The following is a 21594-nucleotide window of genomic DNA, read 5'->3' as shown; positions in this document are numbered from 1 at the left end:
AACATCACCTAAGGGGTGGGCAAAACTCCTAAGCCAACCCTCCGGCCCGACCCCTGGACACACCCCTACTCTTACCCCATATAAGAAACAAGCTTGCCCCCCTCAGGGAGTGAGCAACCAAGGGAACCTGTTGTTTGTTCTCACTGCCCACTGCTGCAGCAGGGGCCCCAGTAAAGCCTTGCCCAAATTTCTTGTCTGGCCTCTAGTCAATTTCTATTGATTGGGGAAGGCCAAGAACCCTGGTCGGTAACACGAGCACACATCACCTTAACCGAGCGATCAAGGTTAATCATCATCAGTAATAACCCAGGTTGACTGAAATCAGGTACCCCCGCTATGGTGCACCGAGAGGGTACATCACCTCGGGGCTCCATCTAATCGTGAGAAAACACCAGACAAACCAAACTGGGGGACATTGTGCAAGATAGCTGTTCCATGCTCTTCAAATGTGTCAAGGTCGTGAAAGACCAGGAAAGTCCGCTAAACTACAGACCGGATGATGAATCCATGCCCTGTGGGATCCGGATGGGATCCCGGACCAGAAAAGGGATATTTAGAGGAAAAACTGGTGAAATCCAAATAAGGTCTGTACTTGAGCCCACAGTACCCTACCAGTGTCAGTGTTCTAATTTGGATCATCGTCCTGTGGTTGGACAAGAGGTTTACTCAAGAGGAAGCTGGTGAAGGGTGTGTGGGAATTCTATCCGCAGTTCTTCTGTATGGCTGACATTATCTCAACACTTAAAAGTTAGGAAAGTCAAGGGGACTTCCCTGGCAAGCCAGTGGTTACGACTCTGCGCTTCCACTGCAGGGGGCCCGGGTTCGATTCCCGCTTGGGGAACTAAGGTCCTGCATGCCGCGTGGTGCAGCCAAAAAAAAAAAAAAAAAATTGACCCGGGGTGGTGTCGAGACACCCTCTGTCCAGAGTGGCAGGCTCCCGCCCCCCTGCCACCCATACCCCAGACCCGGCCCTGGGGGGAGCAAGCTTGCTGCCTCTAAACTGGACTGTCCAGGGGCCCACCAAGCTGGGGGTGAGGGCTCCCAGGGGCCTGCAGATGAAGAAAGGGCAACTTCCCTGCTAGGCTGGGAGAGTGAAGGAAACCACCAGGTGTAGCCCATAACCTAAGGGCTTCTCACGGTCTCATTTAGACCCCACGGTGCACAAGACCAGTTTTATTTTCTCCATTTTACAGATGAAGAAACTGAGGCTCAGGGAAGCGGAGAAATGGGCCTGGCCCACAGCCAGAGGGTGGCGGGCTGGGCTGGACCCCAAGGACGTCCAGTGCCTGAGCTCTTCCCAGGGTGATGCTGTCAGAGACGCCCCCCCAAGGGGTACAGCTCTGAAGGGCTCAAGGCTGCCCTCCAGGTCTTTGACTTTGCACACAACTCCCTGAGTCCCCACCCCTGGGCTTCCCGCCCCCCAGGCTTTGAGCCCCTGTGAGAAGGACTCTCTGTGGCAGGCTGTTGTCACCACTTCACCCCTGGCGGACGGCCGCCCTCATCCCTCCTTCAGGTGTCCTCCTTTCATCCCGCACCTCCTGGATGCCAAGCCCTGGACAGATAAGAACTCAGGAAGCTCCTTCCATGAGATTCAAGCCCTCCTTCTCCATCTGGCCTCAGGTCGCATGCACCCTCAGCTCTGCGGCTGTAAGGGCCAGAGACACCAGGCCCCTGGCCCTCCCCTTGACAGTCCCTGCCTGCCCACACTTCCTTCCTCCCTGCCCCCGCCCCCAGCAACCTCTCCTTCACGGCAGCTCACACAGGGTTACATCGATTGCTGGCCTGGGAGCCATGAACGGGTGGGGGGTCTCTCTCTTCTCCAACCACGAGCCCCCAGCGTGGAGTTCCCACCGAAGGTTAAACTGGTCCCGGAAACGCTTTACCTCGGGGAGGGTGACCCACTAAGCGCCATCGCCTGGTGGGTGACTGGCCTAACACGGTGCCTTGGGTAAAATGGAAAAAAAACCCCAATAAGTCACAGCGGTGTTTGGTAAGCCTCAGAGGAAAGGATCTTTGCAGAAGCTCTCTGAATTTCAGAATACTGGGCTGATGAGTTCTGTAAAGATAGAGACCATTGATATTTGAGGCGGCAGAAACCTAAGAATTGGCTGCTGTTTCAATCTATCCCAGATCTGCCCCGGATGGACACTGTGTTGACCGCTCTCCATCTGTCCCCACCTCCAGACCCACTGTGCACCCCCCTCTCCATCCTGGCTGTGCCCCAGGAGCTGACCTCTACGGCCTCAAATAGGCTCCCTTGCCTTGGCTTCTGCTTATGTCCAGCCAATGGGAGGGGCTGGCAAGAGCGGCGGGGGGTGGGGGGGTAGTAGAGACCCTCATAGGTTTCCTTTGCCCTGTCCACACCTGCGCACACAACCCCTCCTTAAACTCTTATTCCCCCTCGCACGGTCCCACTGCTTCCTCCAGGACTCTGCTGATACAGTGCCTGAGAGAGAGCACAAAGCTTCTGGGTACATTCAGCTGTTAACCTCGAGAGCCTTGTTCAGTCTCCATGGGGGGAGGGGGGGAGGACCCTCAACTGCACAGCCTGCAAAATGACCATAAAGCTTGCAAAACGTTGACCATTTGATCCATAGACATCTTGCTGCGGGAGACAGGATTAGCTCACTGAAGTCTTAAGTGCTCTCACCGAACGCATCCAATTTGTGTTAGCTGATCCATCACTATTTTGTACATACTATTTTGTATTTTCCATTGTTCCTTGTGGGCCCACTTATACCTCCAACAGATTCAAATCCAGCCCCCCAGACCTCTCTGGCAACCTTGCCTGGCCTCCGCTGCTGCCCCCCATCTCTGGTTCTCTGCCTGTTCTGGCTGAGCTCCCTCTCCTCGGACATGGCAGCCACACCAGGCCCTCTGAGGCTCTCATCAGCCATTCACACCTGAGTAAGAATTAGCTGGCAGTCCACCAGGCACAGGATCAAGACACACTCCTGGCACCAGGGTGCCAGTGAGCTGAGAGAGGATGGGGGAGCCCAGGGGAACCCACAGAGAGAAGCAGAAACTGCAGGGGTCCTGGACCTCAGTCACAAGCTTTATTGTCTCGAGCACGGACTCGCCACACTTCAACAATTCCACTTTGGGGAAGGGAAGGGTGCGGGAGGACTTGGGGAGGGGGCATGGCTGAGCGCACACTGGGCAGGCGCAGATGCTCACAGGGAAAGCGCTTGCCACCTGCCAGCCCGCCCTGGGGGCTCAGCCCCTCCCAGTGTGGGCTTTTGGCTGTTAGTAGACTAATCTCCAGTGGGCAGGGCGGCTGCCTGATTTTGCTGGAAAGAGTAGAATTTGACTCTGGGTTAAGCCACTACAGCGTTGCTTCTAGACCGCTGTTAATAAAACCGCATGCAAGAGCTACCGAAAGCCAACGGGGAGAGGGGAGGGGGCCGATGGGACTAACTGGCCACCCCCAGGATGGGCTGCTTTGGGGCAGGGACGTGAACACCACCCACCTGTACCCAGGAGCACTCAGAGGCTACCTGGGCTGCTGCCAGGGCACCAACTGCATACCTGCCCTGGTGCAATTCAGGAACGCCGTGATGGGCTGTCAGACCCCCCCTCTAGCCCCTAGTGGGAGAGGCCCCTGTGAGCACTCTCCCTGAGCTGGGGGAGGAGGGGCAGGCCCTCCACGGAGACGCCGCAGGGTACAAGGCAGTCACCCGTGGGCCCTCCAGCTCTAAAAGTGGGGGCTTTGGGCAGACGCTGTCTTTTCCCACCACGCATGAGGCTGGAGTAACTTGGCAGGGCTTGAGAGGAAGCGGGGGAGGCGGGGAGATTTTTCTTGTCCCAGTCATCCTCGGGCTCCTTTCTTGGCTACAGAAGACAGGGCTTAAAAAGCCCAAGGCAGATGCCTTGTACCACTGAAAGGGGGCTGTTGGGATGTGTGTTCCTGTGCGTGTGTGGCCACGCCCCCTTGAAGGCTCACCCATGTGTACCCGGCTGTGTATGTGCACAGTGAGGTCGCAGGAGCATTTGCAACTTGTGCGTTCACGGCCCTGCCAGGCCTGGGGCTTGGTCCTGGAACCCGAGGTTGAGCATCCACAGGTCTGAGCGTGGCTGACTGCCAAAGTCCCACCTACACGGCACGTGTGCACGCGTGACCCCTCCGAGTGTGTGTGTGCCAAGGGTCAGTGGGTGTATATGTCGGGGTCTGCATGGGTGAATCTGCAGGAGGCAGGCCCGGTTTCGGAACATCAAGTCAACCAGGGGACAGCATATTACTGACCAGTCAAAACATACCCAGAGCCCTAGTCCTGGGCCCCCCTGGGGCCGCCCTGCCCCAGCTCCAAGCCGGGTCACTGGGGGTAGGGGGTGCAGGAAGGAGAGGGGCTTCCAGACTTTCCTAATACTGTAGCTCCTGGCCTTGGTGACTGCCCTCCGGCCAGCAGCTCGGGGCTGCGGGAACGAAGGGCCTCGCCTCCCAGCACTTTGAACCTGGGGCCTCACTGGGCAGACGGGCTGAAGGGAACTTGTACCACTGCATGAAAGAGGCTCAGTATGCGGGGACAAGAAGCCCTGGGGACTGCCGTGGCCTGGAAGCAGAAAGGGGGCCCCCACCTGGCTCCTAAGGGCTGGACTTCCCTCATTGGTGCCTGAAGGGGAAGCTGCAGCCCTCCTCTGGCCCCTTCCCGGGACAATGGCTCTGGGGCCCGAGAGGGACCCAGGAGAAGAAGGGGAAGAAAGGGAGGGCAGGGACGTGCCCAGAGGGCCAAGATGGTCCTCAGGGCAGCTCCTTCTGGGGAGGGGGCCTGGCCGGATCACCTCGGCCTCCCCAAACCAACTCCAGAAACTGCCGGGGTGTCCAGGGCGTCCAGGCTGAAGGTCCCGGGGGCCAGGCCGGGGCTGTACCGCCTTCTGTGGAAGGTCGTGCTTGAGGAAGCCTCCTGGTCCGGCAGGGGGGTCGGGGTGGGGGATTATCCGCGGCGGTGGGTACGTTATTGTTACACTGTTCTCTCCTCCAAAGCGACAGTCCTGGCCCCTGCCTGGAGGTGGCGCCGCTGGGGCAGGCTGGAGGGGCTCTGGTGTGGACCGGGCAGTTCCACAGTGTCCCTCAGGGTCAGTGCTTGTCCTGGAGAGAGAAAGGGCTTGGTCAGCAAGTGTCTCAGTGGGCATAGGGACAAGCGGCAGAGGGGGTGGGGTGGGGTTGGGGGAGGAGACCCACCTGGGCCATGTAAAGGGTACAGCATGTGCAAAGGCCCTGAGGAAGGAGCAGTCTCTTTGCTGTGTGTTTGGGGCATGGTGAGACAGGAGGCAGGGTGGGAGCAGTTTATGAGAATTGAGGGGAAGAGGCGAGAGCAGGTGGGTTTTACAGACAGCTCTGAGGGCCTGCACGGAGGCTGGATCCGAGGAAAGGAAAACTGGTGCTGAGACCCCAAGCCTCAGTTTTTGCGTTTGTAAACCAGGATGACCCCCATGTGCCTTGCAGGACAAAGCCGCACAAGGTCTGGACATCAACTCCCAGGGTGCCTGGTACAGGCAGCTCCTCTGCAGACACAACCCCACCACGTCCCTCTACAGCTCCGTGCCTCCACCCTGCTCTCAGGTCCTGTGCAGGGTCCCCTCCTCCCCGCACCCATCTCTCTCTCTGCTTCTCACCCACAGGGCCAGGCCCTCGGCAGATGCTGTGGTCAGGGTTCTCCTGTCTCTACATGAGCGCCGGCGGCCGTGGTCCCACTGGCCAAGTTGGAAGGACAAGCCTTCCTTCCTGTGCTCCAGCCTCACTGGCCCAAAGGTCACACAGCGAGCCAGGGACAGAGCCTAATCGGGCTAGCACCTGGGCCCCAGGTGGGCTCTCTAACACTGTGGGTGAATGCCAGTGGCTAACTGTGGGGTGGAGACCACCAGGCACCCGCTTAAAACACAACACAGCAAAGACATTCCCAGCAAGGGAGTCAGGCCCATGAAGTTTCAGGAAACAAATTTTCCACCCACAATTTTATAAAACATAGACTTTACAAAGACTGCTTAAGGAAGAGAGAAAATATTCAGTGAAAAAAACCAAGAGGTGAAATTGAATATAGAGCACACTACCTACTCCATTAAAATAATTTAGGGAATTTGCTGGCGGTCCAGGTGTTAGGACTCCGTGCTTCCACTGCAGGGGGCCCAGGTTTGATCACTGGTGGAGGAACTAAGATCCCACAAGCTGCGCAGCGTGTCCAAAAAAATAATAATAATACAATACGATACAGTACAATAATTTATGTGTTACTTTGCAACCATCACAGTAAAGACCAGCTCAGGCAAGATTCATGAATGGATGATGAATCCAGGGGACGTTTGGGTGAGGAGCAGAGGATTCACAAGGTCTTCCGGGGTCTCCGCTGAATGCTCGTTAGGAAAGAACCAGCAACTATACAGCGGAGGAGTCAAACAACACCTTGACCAGGTGATCAAGATTCACATCAGGAATGAAGGGCAGATGGACATCACACACCGCAGTCGTGATGCCTGGAGAAGAACATGGCACTGACTGTGTATTCCAGCCTCAATCGTAGAACCTGGCTCTAATCAGCAGGAGCCATCAGACAAACCCCAAAGGAGGAATCCTCTATTAAAAAAGGAAGGAGGACTGTATTTCAAAAATGTCAATGTCGGGACTTCCCTGGTGGCGCAGTGGTTAAGATTCCACCTGCCAATGCAGGGGACACGGGTTCGAGCCCTGGTCTGGGAAGATCCCACATGCCGCGGAGCAACTAGGCCCGTGAGCCACAACTACTGAGCCTGCGCGTCTGGAGCCTGTGCTCCACAACAAGAGAGGCCGCGATAGTGAGAGGCACGTGCACCGCGATGAAGAGTGGCCCCCACTTGCCGCAACTAGAGAAAGCCCTCGCACAGAAACGAAGACCCAACACAGCCATAAATAAATAAAATTTTTAAAAAAATCTATAAAAAAAAAAAGTTAATGTGTACACACATCTGCAGACATATACATACACACATAACAATTCTCGTTATTTGCAGGAGTTCTGTTCTACAGAATCACACAGATGCTGAATCAGCAAATACTGAACCATCGCTCCCAGTGGAAATACAAAGTTCCTGCGAACCTCTGGTCTGACATTTTCGTTGATGGATCAATACGTAACCATGTTTCATGTGTGCTTCTGTTTAAAGACACCTCACTGAATATATATTGTTGACTCATTAATAATGAACTCAAGGCCAGCAGCACCATAACTCATGGCTGAATGAAGCTTCTCTAAAGTACTTTCTGGAAGGCACATTGCAGCCTTCTTGCACTTAGGAACACTAGACAGCTCTTCAGCAAGACTATTGGGGACCATTTTAAATGGCGGAAATCACCAAGAAAAAAGCATGAAAATGTGAAAACCATGTCACTAAATAGACCGTGAAAAGGACACTTGTTTGCAGAATGAGCTAAACAAGAAGGCAGCATGGTGTTCTGTATGAGCTCAGCTGGGAACATGCATGTCTGATGATTAAATTTTTTCTCCACTCTGCACGGGTGTCCAGGAATGACCAGGAAAGTGCCATGAGTATTGACTTTGGGGTTACAAATAAACGTTACCAAGTAGGTAAGTCTGCAAATACGGAATAGTGAGGATTGACTATACATGCATACACATACGCACACGCACACGCTTAGCAAAGTTCAGGAAGGACATCACTTAAAAATGTTAACCTTGGTCATCTCTGGGTAGAAGGGCTACTGGTAAGTATTTTTTTTTTTGGCTTCACTGCGTGTCTTGTGGGATCTCAGTTCCCCAAGCAGGGATTGAACCCAGGCCCATGGCAGTGAAAGCATGGAGTCCTAACCACTGGACTGCCAGGGAATTGCCAGTATTTTCTTCCCCAAAGGTTGCCCAGTAGGCATGTATTACTTTATAATAAAAGGTTTTCTTTTTTTTTTGAAAGAGAAACAAGGTTAAAAGAGCAGGATGGTAATTGAATCAAGTTTGACTACATTGGCCCCACTCTGTGAGCAACCCTATTGTAAAGCCTCTTGCACAATGTATCTTTGTATTTTTGGTGGCTTTTCAAAGTTTCTTCTCCAGAGAAGTCGGCCTGTACAGGAGGGCCGTGGGAGTGGCAGAGCATCTCCCCGGGGCCAGGGTGCCCCTTACCTCTTGTATTTGGGCCTTGTCTTGCTGGTGGATGCCATTTGCAGAACCGGAATTGCCGGTGGCCTGTAAGAGTCGAGGGCAAGATGCTGAGCAAGGTTCACCAGGCAGCATTTCCTGGTTTGTCCACTAGATGGCGAGGTCTTCCCAACAGGACCATCTCAGGATCCAAACTCTGAGCAGAGCCCATCAGAATAGGGGTCCCAGGACCCACCCTAGGAAACACAGGCTCTCAGGGCATCTCCGCCCTTAGTCTGAGCTCCTCAGGGTAAAGCCATGTACCCCTTGGGCTGGGACTCCCAGGGCGCAGGGCGGAGTCTCTCCCCTCAGGACCTGGCTGAGACCCAGCTCACCTGGGACTTATCAGGGCAGCTCCTCATAGCCTCCATGAGCCTCTCCACCTGCTGAGCCTGGTCCAGCGCGTCCCGCAGGGCATCCTCTGTGCTCATCAGCTGGTGCTGCAGCCGCAGGAGCTCCGGTGACGAGGACGAGGACGGCTCAATGAGGGAGTAGCGCCTCTGATCCGACAGGGACTTCTCTTTGTCCTGGAAGCAGCAGGAGAGAGGAAGAGCGTGTGCACGCGTGTACGTGCTGCAGGAGGGTGGTCTCTCCTTTAGGCCGGAAACTCATCTGTCCCACCTCATCTCTGCGTCAGGCCTGAGAATCACCAGGATGCCCCTCAGGCCTCCCTCCCTCACCTAAGGGTCCTCTCTGAAGCATCTTCCTTGGCCCTTGCCCTCAATTCCCAGGCTCTGTCAGATGCTCCATATTCTTCAGGCCCTGAAACCCAGGACCCCTCCTCCCCCTCTTTCCTTCTTGCACCCCCCCGACTCCCTCCACACTGTTTATGCGGGTCCCTCCTCTTCACCTCTAGACCTACAGCCTCATCCCCGAACCTCTCCTCAGAACCCTGCCCTGCCCCAACAGGACAGGCCTTCCCTTCCCTTCCAAGTGCTCCGTAGCTGACCCCGCCCACTGTGGTACCTGGAGATGCACCTGCCTTGTGGGCAGACCAGCCTCCTCACTCCCACATGAAGCTTCCCTGCACTGCCCTCCCCGGGCCGGTGCTTCCAGGGCCCTTCTGCTCTGCTCTGACCCTCTCCCCAAACCTCCCTCCCCACCCAGACCTTCCTCGCTCCAGGAGGTTTTCTAACAACCAAGCCCGTCCCCAGTTCTCCCAGGGGGGCAGCTCCGTGGCACTGAGAACAGTGCAGGGGGACATGGGAGAGGCTCTCCTAGGGGAAGGGGAAGCCAGTCACGTGTAAATTTGACCAGCCTGTGGCCCATGGAGACAGTCAGCGCAGCTCTGCCCCCTCCACGCGGCTCTGGGAAAGCCTTGGAATCAGAGCTCCCAAATCCACACCAGCCTCGGGGCCTTGGCTTCTGAGTTATACCCAGGCTCACAGCACCCCGAGGACCACAGAGGGCTCTGTAACCAACCCCCTGCTGGCCAGACCTGCCAGGACTGAAAGGCCGCAGGGCGGCTGGGCCCGGTGGTCCCCACACACACAGTTGGGTGCAGCCAGAGTGATACCCTTCTCCCTTAACCCTGTAGGCCCAGGGCTGCTTCCATGGCTGCAGGCCCCTCTTCTCCTTCCATCTCCTCCAGCGTGGCTGAGCCTGTGTGGCTGGGTGGGAGGGCAGCAGGGGGCTTTGGAGCAGCTTCCCCTGACAGCAGCCCTGTCCTCCCAGACCCTATCTTGTCAACGCTCTGGAGTTGACCAGGCCCAGGAACTGGCCACAGGCTCGTCCTGAATGCTGACCACAGGGGGATGGAGTGGGATGGTTCCATCCTGTGCTACCAGCATCACTCGCCTACCCCACCCCCACCTCTGGAGACTGCTCAGTCAGGCCTCTGTTCCCCTCTCCTTCCTGAGATGGATGCATGAATCGCCACTGTCGGACCCTGAACAAGGAGCTGGTTTCTGGTTGATTACTCCTCTGGATGGTGAGCTCACCACCTGATGGTAGCCCATCCCACCTCTGGATTGGTGAGATTCTTAGGAAGTCTTCCTCTGCACTGCATCACCCAGACGGACACACCGCCGGCTACAATATCTACAAAAGGGGCCGCCCACGGCCCCTCCACCAGGTACCTTGCTGACCCTGCCTGTGGTTCTAGGGGATTTTGAACGCTCCCTGTGACTTGGCTATCCCTGGGGTGGCTCCAGGAGGTCATCAGTCTCCATGGTTGACAGCAGAGAGCCCCAGCCCCTCCCTGGTGTCCGCCATCCCCAGGCCGCCCCCTTCCCCACGTACCAGCCCGGTCAGCTGTTCCCGCAGGCCCCGGATGTCATCCTTGAGTTTCTGCTCCTTGATCCGCCACTCGGCCTTGTGGACCTCACGGCTCAGGTCCCTCTCAGGCCCCGGGGAGTGGCGATTGGCCTCCAGAAGCAACACGCGCAGTTCGTTCAGGCTCCTGGAGGGGGTGGGGGGCACACAGAACACCTGCACTCAGATGGGCCCCTTCCCTCCCATGCTCCGCAATTTGCCAAGTGCCTGGAGACTGGCCACCCTGAAGGGGGACGCTGGCTACTAAGACAGCATCTGTGCCAGGAGGGGCCAGAGAGGAAATACAAGGCCTGAAACCATCTAACCACAACCCAAGAGGGGCCAGGATTCGGGGATGGTACAGTCAAGAGGACTTAGCCTTTCTTAGAATGATTTTGAAGTTTTTTTTAAAAAAGAGAATATTTGGAAGTTTGGGATTAGCAGATGCAAACTATTATATAGAGAATATATAAACAACAAGGTCCTACTGTAGAGCACAGGGAACTATATTCAATATCCTGTGATAAACCATAATGGAAAAGAATATGAAAAAGAATGTATATGCATGTATAACTGAATCACTTGGCTGTACAGCAGAAATTAACACAACATTGTAAATCAACTATACTTCAATAAAATAAATTTTAAAAAGAGAATATAGTATTTGTTTAATTAAAAACGAAATAATAGAGAAGTAGAAATATGTTGTACATATGAAACTTACATAATGTTATAAATCAATGTTATCTCAAATTAAAAAATAATAATAAAGTTAAATTTAAAAAACAAAACATTTATCCAAGAGAGCTCATGTGGCAAGACATTTTAAATGCCTGATGTCAAATAAGTTTTATTTCCTATGTCAACTCTTAATCAACTGGCAGTAGCTGCCTGGAGTACTGTGGTGAGAATGATTCTGGGCTTTGCAGAAAAAGAGTGCAGTGATCAAGTAGCAATGTCTTCCATGGGCACGGCATGGGAGAAAAGGACACACACCTTCTAAGCTCTTTCCTTTGCTTGCATCTACTATAGAGGAGGGGAAAAGTCCCTCTCTAGGTGGCCATGGGTAGTTGAGAACAAAGTGGAAATCTGCTGGCACTGACCCTTTCCCTTTCCTCCTTCTTCCTGCTAGGAATGATGGCTCCTGATGGCTGGAGCTTCAGCAGCCACCTTGCAACCACGAGGGAGAGTCTAACAGAACCCAAGAGAACAAAGGTGTTGGCACTGATATCTTGAGCCACTGAACCAAATGCCAGCTACAGCTACCTCCAGATTTCTTGTTATGTGAGGAAAATAAATCTCTACTTGTTAATCTGCTGATCTCCCACTCCCATCCTAAGTACCACAGAAGCATGGAGGAGCTCACGGTGGCCTACATCAGTCAAGAAGAGCTTCAAGGAAGAGGTGGTGGGAATCCTCAATAATTTTTAAGAGTTTCAAGGAGTCCCTGGGCCCAAGATGCTTGGGAACCACTAACCTTTCCTATAAGCTCTGCTTGGAGAACTGTGTTAAGAAGGATTCTGAGGCTTCATCGGAGCTTAGCAGTGCACAGTATGGTGATCATCAGTGATGCCAGCCATCTGTCCACCGGGTCTATCCCTGCCCCGCCTCTGGAGAAGACTGGCTAATATTAACTGGGTGGAGTGAGGGTCAGGCAGGTCTGACCACACAGCCCACGGCTGACTCACCGCTCCTTCCTGAGCAGCTCCTGGCTGATGAGGACCAGCTGGCCCGAGGCGTCATGGGTCTTCCGGGACATGGCCTCCAGCTCCACCTCCAAGCGCCGCTTCTCCTTCTGGAGGGTGTCCACCTTCTTCTCTCCCGACCTGCACTTGCTCTCCAGTGCTGAGGGCCAGCCGGCAGGGCAAGGAGGGAGAGCATTGGGATCACCGTGGGAATCTATCCCACCTGGGGGCCAAGGCCCGGGCAGGGAGCAGGTTTCCCAGGGGTCACAGGGACACACTCCACTGGGTGGGCCTCTCTCGTCCTGTAGGGCCAGGCAGCGAGGGGCCGAGAAGAGCTATTACGAAAAGCAGACCAAAGCTCCCACACAGTAGCCGGGCCCTCTGGTGTCAGGAAAGCAGTCCACCCTTCCCGAGACAGGGCCCGGGCATTTACACTATTGCCTGGACAAGGAAAAGCTAACACTTCACCTTGGCCCCGGAGGAATCTGAGGTCAACTGACCTTTGTCGGGACCAATTATGCCACGTGAACGTGATGGGAACTGGATAGGAGTGGGGGTGGGAACCATTTCCCAGGATGGGGGCCGTCTCATGGACACCACCAATGGCATTCTGGCGGACAAGAAGCAGGGCCAGTTTGTCACCAAGTCACAAATTCCAGACCCCCCCGTCTCTCCCCCGTCTCCCCTCTGGCCTCATTCTCCCTGTGCCTTGCTTTTTGCTGTGGCCAAAGTCCTTCCCCCTGATTCTGAAATCCTGGTATTTCTTCTAGGGGTTGGTGCACAAATACTGTATCAAAAGGTAGAGAGACTGAAACCCAAGGGTCTTCAAGCCCAGAAAGTGAGAACTCGTGATGCAATTTCAGAACACAGAGAACACAGACCTGGCTCTGAGGAGAGAAGCTGGCTGGGGTCCCCAATTATATTATGGACCGAGTGTGGGCTACTGCTCCCCATTCACTGCTGTCCAGGTGGAAGCCCAGTGCATGTGAACGGGGCCAGGCCGCCTTCTCAAGGCAGAGTGGGGGAGGGCACCCTGACGCAGTACCACCCACCCCCTGCTGGACTGGCACACGGCACGGCCCAAAGAAAGCTCCCCGCATCTGCCTTGAAGGAGGGAGACTTACCACTTACTTGGGCCCTGAGCATCTCGGTCTGGGATGTTAAGGCTGTCACCTCTTTGTCCCTCTTGTTCAGCTTGTCCTGCAGGCCTGGGGTGAAGAGAGAGATGAGGGGCCATCAATACTCCAGGGCCAACACTGCGGTCCAGTGGGTGACGGGGTGGCCCTTCCATCAAAACCCTAAAATGGGGTCACACTTGGCCTCAAGAGTCCAAGTTCTTCCTCATTCCAGTGGTCCCTCTGGGTAACCCACCCTGAAGAAGAGGCACCAATACTGTGTGGTCTTGGGCAACTTAACTCTCAGAGTCTCAGTTTCCTCAAGTGAAGAATGGGGATAGTAATGGTGCCCATGTCACTTGGCCATGTGCATTCAATACTGGACAGCCTCAGAACAGTCATGAAAAAGATTCATGGAAAGTGCTAGAAAGGTATTAACTTTCTGTAAGTTAATTTATAAATTTGACATGATACCAATAAAAATACCAGCCAGATTGTAATTTTTGTGGAACTAGATAAACTGATTCTAAAATCACTTGGAAAAAATAAGCAAGACTAGCCAAGAGAGTCTGGCAAAGAACTTCTTCAAAGAGTTAAACACACAATTACTATATGACTTAACAATTCCGCTCCTAAGTATATACCACAAAGAGCTGAAAACAGGTACTCAACAAGTACCTGCACATGCAGCACTATTCACAATAGCCAAAAGGTGGAAGCAACCCAAATGTCCATCGACAGGTGAATGGATAAGCAAAATGTGGTGATGCAAACGATGCAATATTACTCAGCCATAAACAGGAATGAAACACTGACATGTGCTATAGCACAGATGAATCTTGAATATATTATGCTAAGTGAAATAAACCAGACATAAAAGGCCACATATTGTATGGTTCTTTCTATATGAAACATCAAGAATGGGCAAATCCACAGAGACAGAAAGCAGATTAGTAGTTGTCAGCAGCTGCAGTGAGGGGAAAATAGACAGTGACTGATAATGCATATGGGGCTTCCTTTTGGAGTGATGAAAATGTTTTGGAACTAGATAGAGGAGTGGTTGCACAACATTGTGAATGTATTAATGCCCCTGAATTGTCTGCTTTGAAATGGTTAATTTTATTTTAAGTTAATTTTGTCTCGATTAAAAACAAAAAAATGGCTGAGAGAATTTTGGAAAAGCAGAGCAGGAAGACTAGCCTTGCCAGTAATTGAAATATAAACAAAGCTTCAAAACACTGTAGAAATGGCACACGAAGAGACAGACAAGTCATTGGAAAGGAATCGAAAGTCTAGAAATAGAGCCAATTACCTGATGGAATTTAAAGATGGTAAATTTGGTTAATTCAAATCAGTGGAGGCAGGAGATGAGGCTTTCAAAAATGGTACTGGCAGGGCTTCCCTGGTGGCGCAGTGGTTGAGAATCTGCCTGCCAATGCAGGGGACACGGGTTCGAGCCCTGGTCTGGGAAGATCCCATGTGCCGCGGAGCGGCTGGGCCCGTGAGCCACAATTACTGAGCCTGCGCGTCTGGAGCCTGTGCTCCGCAACAAGAGAGGCCGCGATCGTGAGAGGCCCGCGCATCGCGATGAAGAGTGGCCCCCACTCGCCGCAACTATAGAAAGCCCTCGCACAGAAACGAAGACCCAACACAGCCGAAAATAAATAAATAAATAAATTAAAAAAAAAAAAAAAAAAAAAAAAAATGGTACTGCTGTAAGTGGGTACTCTTGGGAAAAAAATAAAAATGGATCCTTACCTCACACCTTATAGAAGGGAGAATTCTAGATGGATCAGAGATTTAAACATAGAAAATGGAACTTAAAAGGTACTAGAAGAAACCACGGAATACATTAAAAAAATAATAAACCCAGGATCCCAGGAAGAAAAGACTGATTTTTAAAAATCTGCACGGCAACCATCACCCAAAAAAGAGTCAAAAGACAAACCACAAATGGGGCGAAAATGTTTGCAAAGTCATATATAAGTAGTTTCTAAAAATCAACAAAAAGATCAATAACCCAACAGGGAAAAAAATGGGCAAAGGATGCAAGGAGAAATGGCAATGGAGTGTCACTCACAGTAAGAGAAAGGCAAGTTGAAGCTACATCGGGTAACATCTTTTACAGTTGAGATTGGCAAAGATCAAAGAGTTTGATGAAATATTTTGTTGGTGAAGCTTGTGGGGAAACATACTTTCAACCAGAGCCGGTGGGAGTTACAATGAGTTGAGCCTTGGGAATTCCCTGGCAGTCCAGTGGTTAGGACTCTGCGCTTTCACTGCTGAGGGCCCGGGTTGAGCCTAATGGAGGGCAAGGTAATTTCCTGCAGCAGGGTTTGTAACAGACAAAAACTGGAAACAACCCGTGATCCATCAGCTAAATACACGATGGTAGCTCCACATGATGGAATATTCTGGACCATATAAAAGAATGTAGTGACAGGGAGCAGTCTCCAAGATACATTATTAAATGGGAAAAAAGAAGTAAGGGGCCTGAAGGAGTTCCCTCGTGGTCTAGTGGTTAGGATTCCACACTTTCACTGCCGTGGCCCGGGTTCAATCCCTGGTCAGGGAACTGAGATCCCGCCAAGCCGCAGGGCGTGGCCAAAAAAAAAAGTAAGGGGCCCGAACAGTGTGGGAGGTGTGTCACCACCTGTGTTACCTCTGTGCTTGTATGTGCATAAACCATCTCCGGAAAAGAGACGTGAGTTGGCCAACATTGTGCCTTTGTGGAGGGAACTAGGGGATAGAGGATGCTTCACCATACGCCCTTTGAACAATCTGAAGTTTATACCTCTTTTAAAAATAACAAAACCAGGGCTTCCCTGGTGGCGCAGTGGTTAAGAATCTGCCTGCCAATGCAGAGGACACAGGTTCGAGCCCTGTTCTGGGAAGATCCCACATGCCGCGGAGCAACTAGGCCCGTGAGCCACAACTACTGAGCCTGCGCGTCTGGAGCCTGTGCTCCGCAACAAGAAAGGCCGCGATAGTGAGAGGCCCGCGCGCCGCGATGAAGAGTGGCCCCCCCTTGCCGCAACTGGAGAAAGCCCTCGCACGGAAACGAAGACCCAACACAGCCAAGAATAAATAAATAAGTAAATAAGTAAATAAAGGAGTTCCCTTAAAAAAAAAAAATAACAAAACCAAACATACAATCAGGTTCTCAATAAACTGAGCCTCCGCGCTCCTCACCTGGTGGGTGAGTGGCTGGTGCACGCAGTAGGCCGCTCTCACCAAACGGCAGATGATGCAAAACAAAGCGGGACCCAGCTCAGAGGCAGAACCGACCAGCCTTTCCCCATAGCCCCGCATCTCATACGGCCCAGCGGCCACTCACCCTCCACAGTCTCCTTCATCCTCATCTTCTCCCCTGAAATGTCGTTGGGCTCAATCATCTGAAAGGAGAGCCTGGTAAGGGGGACACTCGCCTCCCCCTCCCGGCCCTCAGCCCCAGCCAGCCCACCTCTCCCCAATTCAAGGAGACTTTCAGGGACTCGAGAAAGCAGGGGGCACAGATGTCCTTGGGCTGGCTTCCCTGACAAGAGGACCCCCTCTGCTCCCAGGGCCCCGGAAGGCTGTTTATGTAGCTTCCACGTGATCACCTCCTACCCTTTCCTTCGTGCAAACGCCTATTATATTAAACAGATGTCTCCTTCCCTGGGATGCCTACAGAGATTGGTCCTGGGACTCTGTGTCCACCATCATCCAGAGGCAAGACTCCCGGCCTTGGTTTCCCATCCATTAAGCAAGAATTGACCGCCATGGGGCAGCGTGTGCAGGGCACGCACTGGGGTCGGCTCCCGGAGGGACTTCAAGAAATGCTACTTCTTTTCTAACACGTCTTTTAAAAAAAATAAATCCAGAAGCCAAAGAAGAAAAGATCAACCAAGGGAAAAAAAAATATCTGTGTGGTAAAACATCAACAGGCTCCTTGCTGCCTTTTGGTAGAAGTTTTTGGCCTTCTGCCCAAGCTGGCTGTCCCCTGAGCCTGCAGTTTGCCAGATTCTAGCACTGCATATCAGGGCAGCACAGAGCTAAGCAGGCAGTCACCTCCATCCACCTGCCCCTCATACTCCTGCTTATACATCCCAAGCCCTGCTTTCGTCTCAGTCTGTTGTGATTAACTAAGCTTCCTAGATCTTTACTTACACACACTGCAGGGAAAATGAGGCACGCACTAAAATTTCTCCAAATTCCCATACTTACTACATGAGACCAAAAATTGAGTTGTCCCTGGACTTAAACCTTTGAATCTGGGAGGCATGTGGGTCCAGACCAAGTCCCCATGTGTGTGGAAATCAAGAGATGGGCATTCCTGAGATCACCACCCACTCCTTGGCTTGAGGTCTGTGACTGAGGGGCAGCAGCAGCCCCAAACCTCCCCTGCTAAGGAGTCCAGGTCCTGGGGTCCCAGGCCTGACCCTCCTTGCCTGAGCAGCCAATCAGGTCATGTGTACACAGCTAACCTGAGAATCTTCCTCTTCTCTCTGCCCAGCATCCTGGGAGAGCACTTGCTGGTCCCTCCCTGGGAGAAGGGGGCAGAAAGGCCGATGCAGTGGGACCTCAAGGTGTGACACGGGCAGAGCTCCTTTTACTAAAAAGGCACCCCCTGTATGTGGAACTCCTGAATACTTGTTGCTCAATTGTTAAATTCTGGTTTAAGTTTACAAAGGGAACCAGAAGCTCAGGAACACCCATGGCTAATAAAAAGGCAACGATCTTACTGCTAGCTGTCCTATCGTATAAGATTTGACTTTGTCATCCCGGGCACCCTCTGCTGGCCCCTAGGCAGTGGGGCTGGACACAAGCTCTGCCACTGATGGACAAGAAAACCTGGGAAAGGTACTCTGCCTCAGAATCTGTTTGCTCATCTATGAAACGAAGCCTATATGGACACTGAAGGAGTCCAGGTGAGATAGGGCATCATAGGGCCTGCACCAGGTGTGGCGCCCAGAGCCACTCATAAGGCCCTTCCTGCCCCCGCTGCAGCACCCGCCCAGGCTACCCGGGGTCTTGGCCTCCCCAGCATGCTCAGCTGGGACTTCTAGATTTGGAGCAAAGCTGATCCCAATGGCAGCAGCCTCTCCAGGGTCCCGCCCCTCTAGCCTTCCAGAGCCCGCTCCAGGGACCACCCCGCTCTCGGGAAAGCGGCTGATGAACTGTTGCTCAGTCCCATCAGGACTAGCAGGTAGGGGGCCGCCCTCGGGTCCCCTAGGTCGGTGCTCGCATTGGAGATGGGCAGGGTTTGCCCTCCACATCTCTGCCAGCCCAGTGCCAGAGCATCTGGTACTGGTGCCTTGGGAAGGCCCAGGAGCCTGCACAGGGGGACATGTCTGGGGACCGGGAAGAAGGCTGTTCCCTGTGCCTAGATACACATCTCTCCAGGCATGGCCTGTGGGGACCCAGCCAGGTCAGCTCAGACCGCCTCGGGGCCCCACGGTCACCCGGGCCTGCTGCCCTTCTAACGGAAGGGCCTCCTCCTCCGAGCCAGGTGCCCTCCGATCTCGCACGGCGTGCTCCTGGGGGCAACGAGGACGCTTCCCTGGACTGGAAATAAAAGGTCAGTAGACGCCTAGACCCTCCCCAGCCAGGCCCTCGAGCCTGGACCGCTGCCGTCCGCAGTCCCTGCACAGCCAGGCAGGAGGGGTGGCCGCCTACGTTGGTGTGCTGGGCCGAACACAGGGACTCGACAGCCTGGAGTCTGTTTTCAGTGGCCAGAAGCTTCTCCCGCAGCCGCTCGGCCTCCTGCTTGCTCTGGGCCTCCGAGCGCTGCAGCAGCTCGTAGTCTAGCATCTTCTGCTCGGCCAGGGAGATCTGCTCCTTGAGGAACGCAATGGCCTGCGCCTGGGCCCGGTACTCCACGTCCAGCTTCTCCAGCTCGCGCACCCGCAGCTCGGCGCCGCGGCCCTGGTCCCGGGCCTCCTGCAGCTCCAGCCGGTGCTGGCCGGCCTGCACCTCCAGCTGGGCCCGCCAGTGTTGCTGCAGCCCGGCCAGCTCCTCCTGGGCCTCTTGCAGCTTCTGCCGCAGGCCCTCTTTCTCCTTCACGTGCATGGCCGTCTCAAGGTCGTGCTTGGCCCGCAAGTTGCCCAGCTCCAGCTGGTGCTCCATCTTGATGCCCTCCATCACGGCCTTCAGCTCCCCGATCTCTTTCTGCTGGGCACCCGGGCTCGAGTTCAGGGTGGCCTTGAGGTCCTCCAGGGACTTCTGGTGGTCCAGGGCCAGCGAGTCCAGCTTGGACTTCCAGTTGTCCATGAGCCCCATGTTCTCGCTGGTGGCCTGCTGGACCTTGGCCTTGAGGTCTGCCACCTCCTGCGCATACTTCTCGTTGGCCGCCCGCAGCTTCTCCACCTCCGCCTGGTAGGCCCTCAGCGCCTTCTCGTACTTGTCCCTCAACATGCCGCTCTCCCTCTGGTGCTCCTTGCTGGCGGACAGCAGCCGCTCCCGCAGCCGCAGCGTCTCGGCGGCCTCGGGGTGGTCGGCGGGCGGCGGGCCGCAGTGTAGCAGGCACTGCTGCAGCTCCTCGATCTCCCCGCGCCGCAGGCTCAGCTCCTCCTCCAGCTGCAGCACCCGCGACTTCTCGGCCACCGTGGTCAGCTACCGGGAGAGAGGGAGACCGGGGTCAGCGGGCCAGCTGCAGGGCACGGGGGAAGGTCATGAGAAGGGAAGGACGCCCCGCTCCGCCTGAGCGCCGCCCTGCCCACCGCAGCTCCCAGGGAGGCTTCCCCTGGCTTGTGTCCCAGTGACTCGGGGACTCCCTGGTCCCTGCTGCTCTAGGCAGTTTGGGAGAAATCAGTGGCTAAAGGAAACCATCTATTTGAGGTTATGGCTTTCTTCAAGTTCATGTTACTTTTAAAGGGCACACACAACAGAGGGAATTTCGCACTATCCTGCCCTAGAAAAGTTCCAGCCGGAATGAGTTGATTCACAGAGAGGCCTTTTGGAGGGGGTGGCCAAAGAAGGGTCCAGTTTAATGTTTAACGCAGAAAAAAAAAATAAAGAAAGAATGCTCTCAGACCCTCCTTCTGATGGAAAACTCTGAGATCAGAGGCTCCATCCGCCAAAAACCTACTTCGACCGTGTCAGTGATCACAGATTTGGGTGCAATATATTTGAAAGTTTTAAATCTTTTACAAGCTTAAGAAATTTGTTTCTGAAGGTGACCTTTAGTTCAATAAACCTGCTTTTGTCTTTCTAATCAGGTTGAACCCTAGAGGAAGATGCCTTGGTGTGGAAGGCTCCAGCCTGTCAACCGTGACTGGGTCGGTTTCTTCAAGCAGACTCCGTGTACATGCATGTGTACTGCACACGCAGTCACCTGGCAATGGCCAGTGTGTGGACAGGGACCCGTGTGGGTCTCCAGACGCTCACGGGCACACACATGCTCACTCGTGTACTGAGGCCGACCTGCAGAAACCAATGGTCACCCACCCTTCACCCACAGTCCGTGTACGGTGGTTTTCCCCAGTCTCTGCTCTGTGGCTGCTTAACTCCATGGCCGGGGGACCTGCAGCTGGGCTGTCCGCTGGGCTGACCAGCTGTTTGGATGTGTGCCTGCACGGGGGCCCAGCCCCCGGGGCACGCATGGTGGGCGTGGAGGGGCTAGCAGGGTCTGGAGACTGGACTCAGAACCATGCCCTGGGAATCAGGGGGGACTTCACCCCCACGCAGAGCTTTCCCTGGTCTAGGAACCACTCACACCCTGGGGCTGACACAGAGTCTCATGCCCTGGGGACACCCCACTCCCTCAAAGGCCCACCACTGCCCCAGCCCCAGGTCCTTCAGGTTGGCCCCTCATGCCATTCTATTTAAGACCCTCCAGGCTAAAGAAACCTGGATCCACAGTCTCCCAACCTCTGCCTTCCCCAGCCTGGGGAGAAGGGAGGCATGGATAGGTTGGCCACAGAAGGGGCAGAACGTTCCCAAGAGCCCCCGATTTCTGAACATGACAAAGCATGGTCATGGCAATGCAATGTCGGGGGGGCGGGGGGAGGCTCTCACAGAACATTCCCAGCCAGTGGGACCACGAGCTGGGGAGCAAAGTCCCAGAGAGCCAAGACCCCCTCCTCTCAACAAGCATCACATGGCCACGGAGCATAAAAGCACGTTCCTAAACCTCCCTAGAAGGGGCGCAAAAGGAAAAAAAAAAAAAGTGAGGAGAGCGGCCAGAGAGAGAGAAAATAATAAAAACAGGGAAGCTGAAGGGGGCATCAGCAGGCGAAGGCGCTGGTGGCAGGAGGTGGCGGCGGTTACCCTGTTGTCGGCTAATTCTCGGAGCAGCCGCTCGGCCTGCGCCTTCTCCAGTAGCAGGTTTTTCTCCAGCTCGCCAATGCGCGCGTGCTCCAGCTGCGTCTGGGTCTGGTCCACCCGGGGCGGGTGGCGAGGTGGGGACAGGAGAGAGGGGCACAGGGACAGGAAGCCGGA

The 21594-nt window shown here is 54.2% G+C and overlaps 1 protein-coding gene across 4 annotated transcripts in view; it reads right to left on the bottom strand.

The window, feature by feature from the left end:
* Positions 1-3022: 3022 nt before the first annotated feature.
* Positions 3023-21594, bottom strand: part of CLIP2 (CAP-Gly domain containing linker protein 2) — a 78381-nt gene continuing 59809 nt past the window's right edge. For 2 of the 4 annotated variants that reach the window (XM_057529270.1, XM_057529269.1), the window contains 9 exons: positions 21424-21528; positions 18832-19767; positions 16511-16568; positions 13183-13266; positions 12062-12218; positions 10362-10521; positions 8456-8647; positions 8106-8168; positions 3023-5086 (listed from right to left, as the gene is read on the bottom strand). In XM_057529270.1, coding sequence (XP_057385253.1) covers positions 5075-5086; positions 8106-8168; positions 8456-8647; positions 10362-10521; positions 12062-12218; positions 13183-13266; positions 16511-16568; positions 18832-19767; positions 21424-21528 — 1767 coding nt within the window. In that variant the 3' untranslated portion in view covers positions 3023-5074. The remainder of the gene's footprint in view (positions 5087-8105; positions 8169-8455; positions 8648-10361; positions 10522-12061; positions 12219-13182; positions 13267-16510; positions 16569-18831; positions 19768-21423; positions 21529-21594) is intronic. The other 2 variants (XM_057529271.1, XM_057529272.1) reach the window with 2 other exon arrangements.

This window comes from Balaenoptera acutorostrata, chromosome 15 (genome assembly GCF_949987535.1).
Source record: "Balaenoptera acutorostrata chromosome 15, mBalAcu1.1, whole genome shotgun sequence".
Classification (NCBI taxonomy): domain Eukaryota; kingdom Metazoa; phylum Chordata; class Mammalia; order Artiodactyla; family Balaenopteridae; genus Balaenoptera; species Balaenoptera acutorostrata.
Note: the sequence above shows the minus strand (reverse complement) of the source record. Positions and strands in the feature narration are given on the sequence as shown.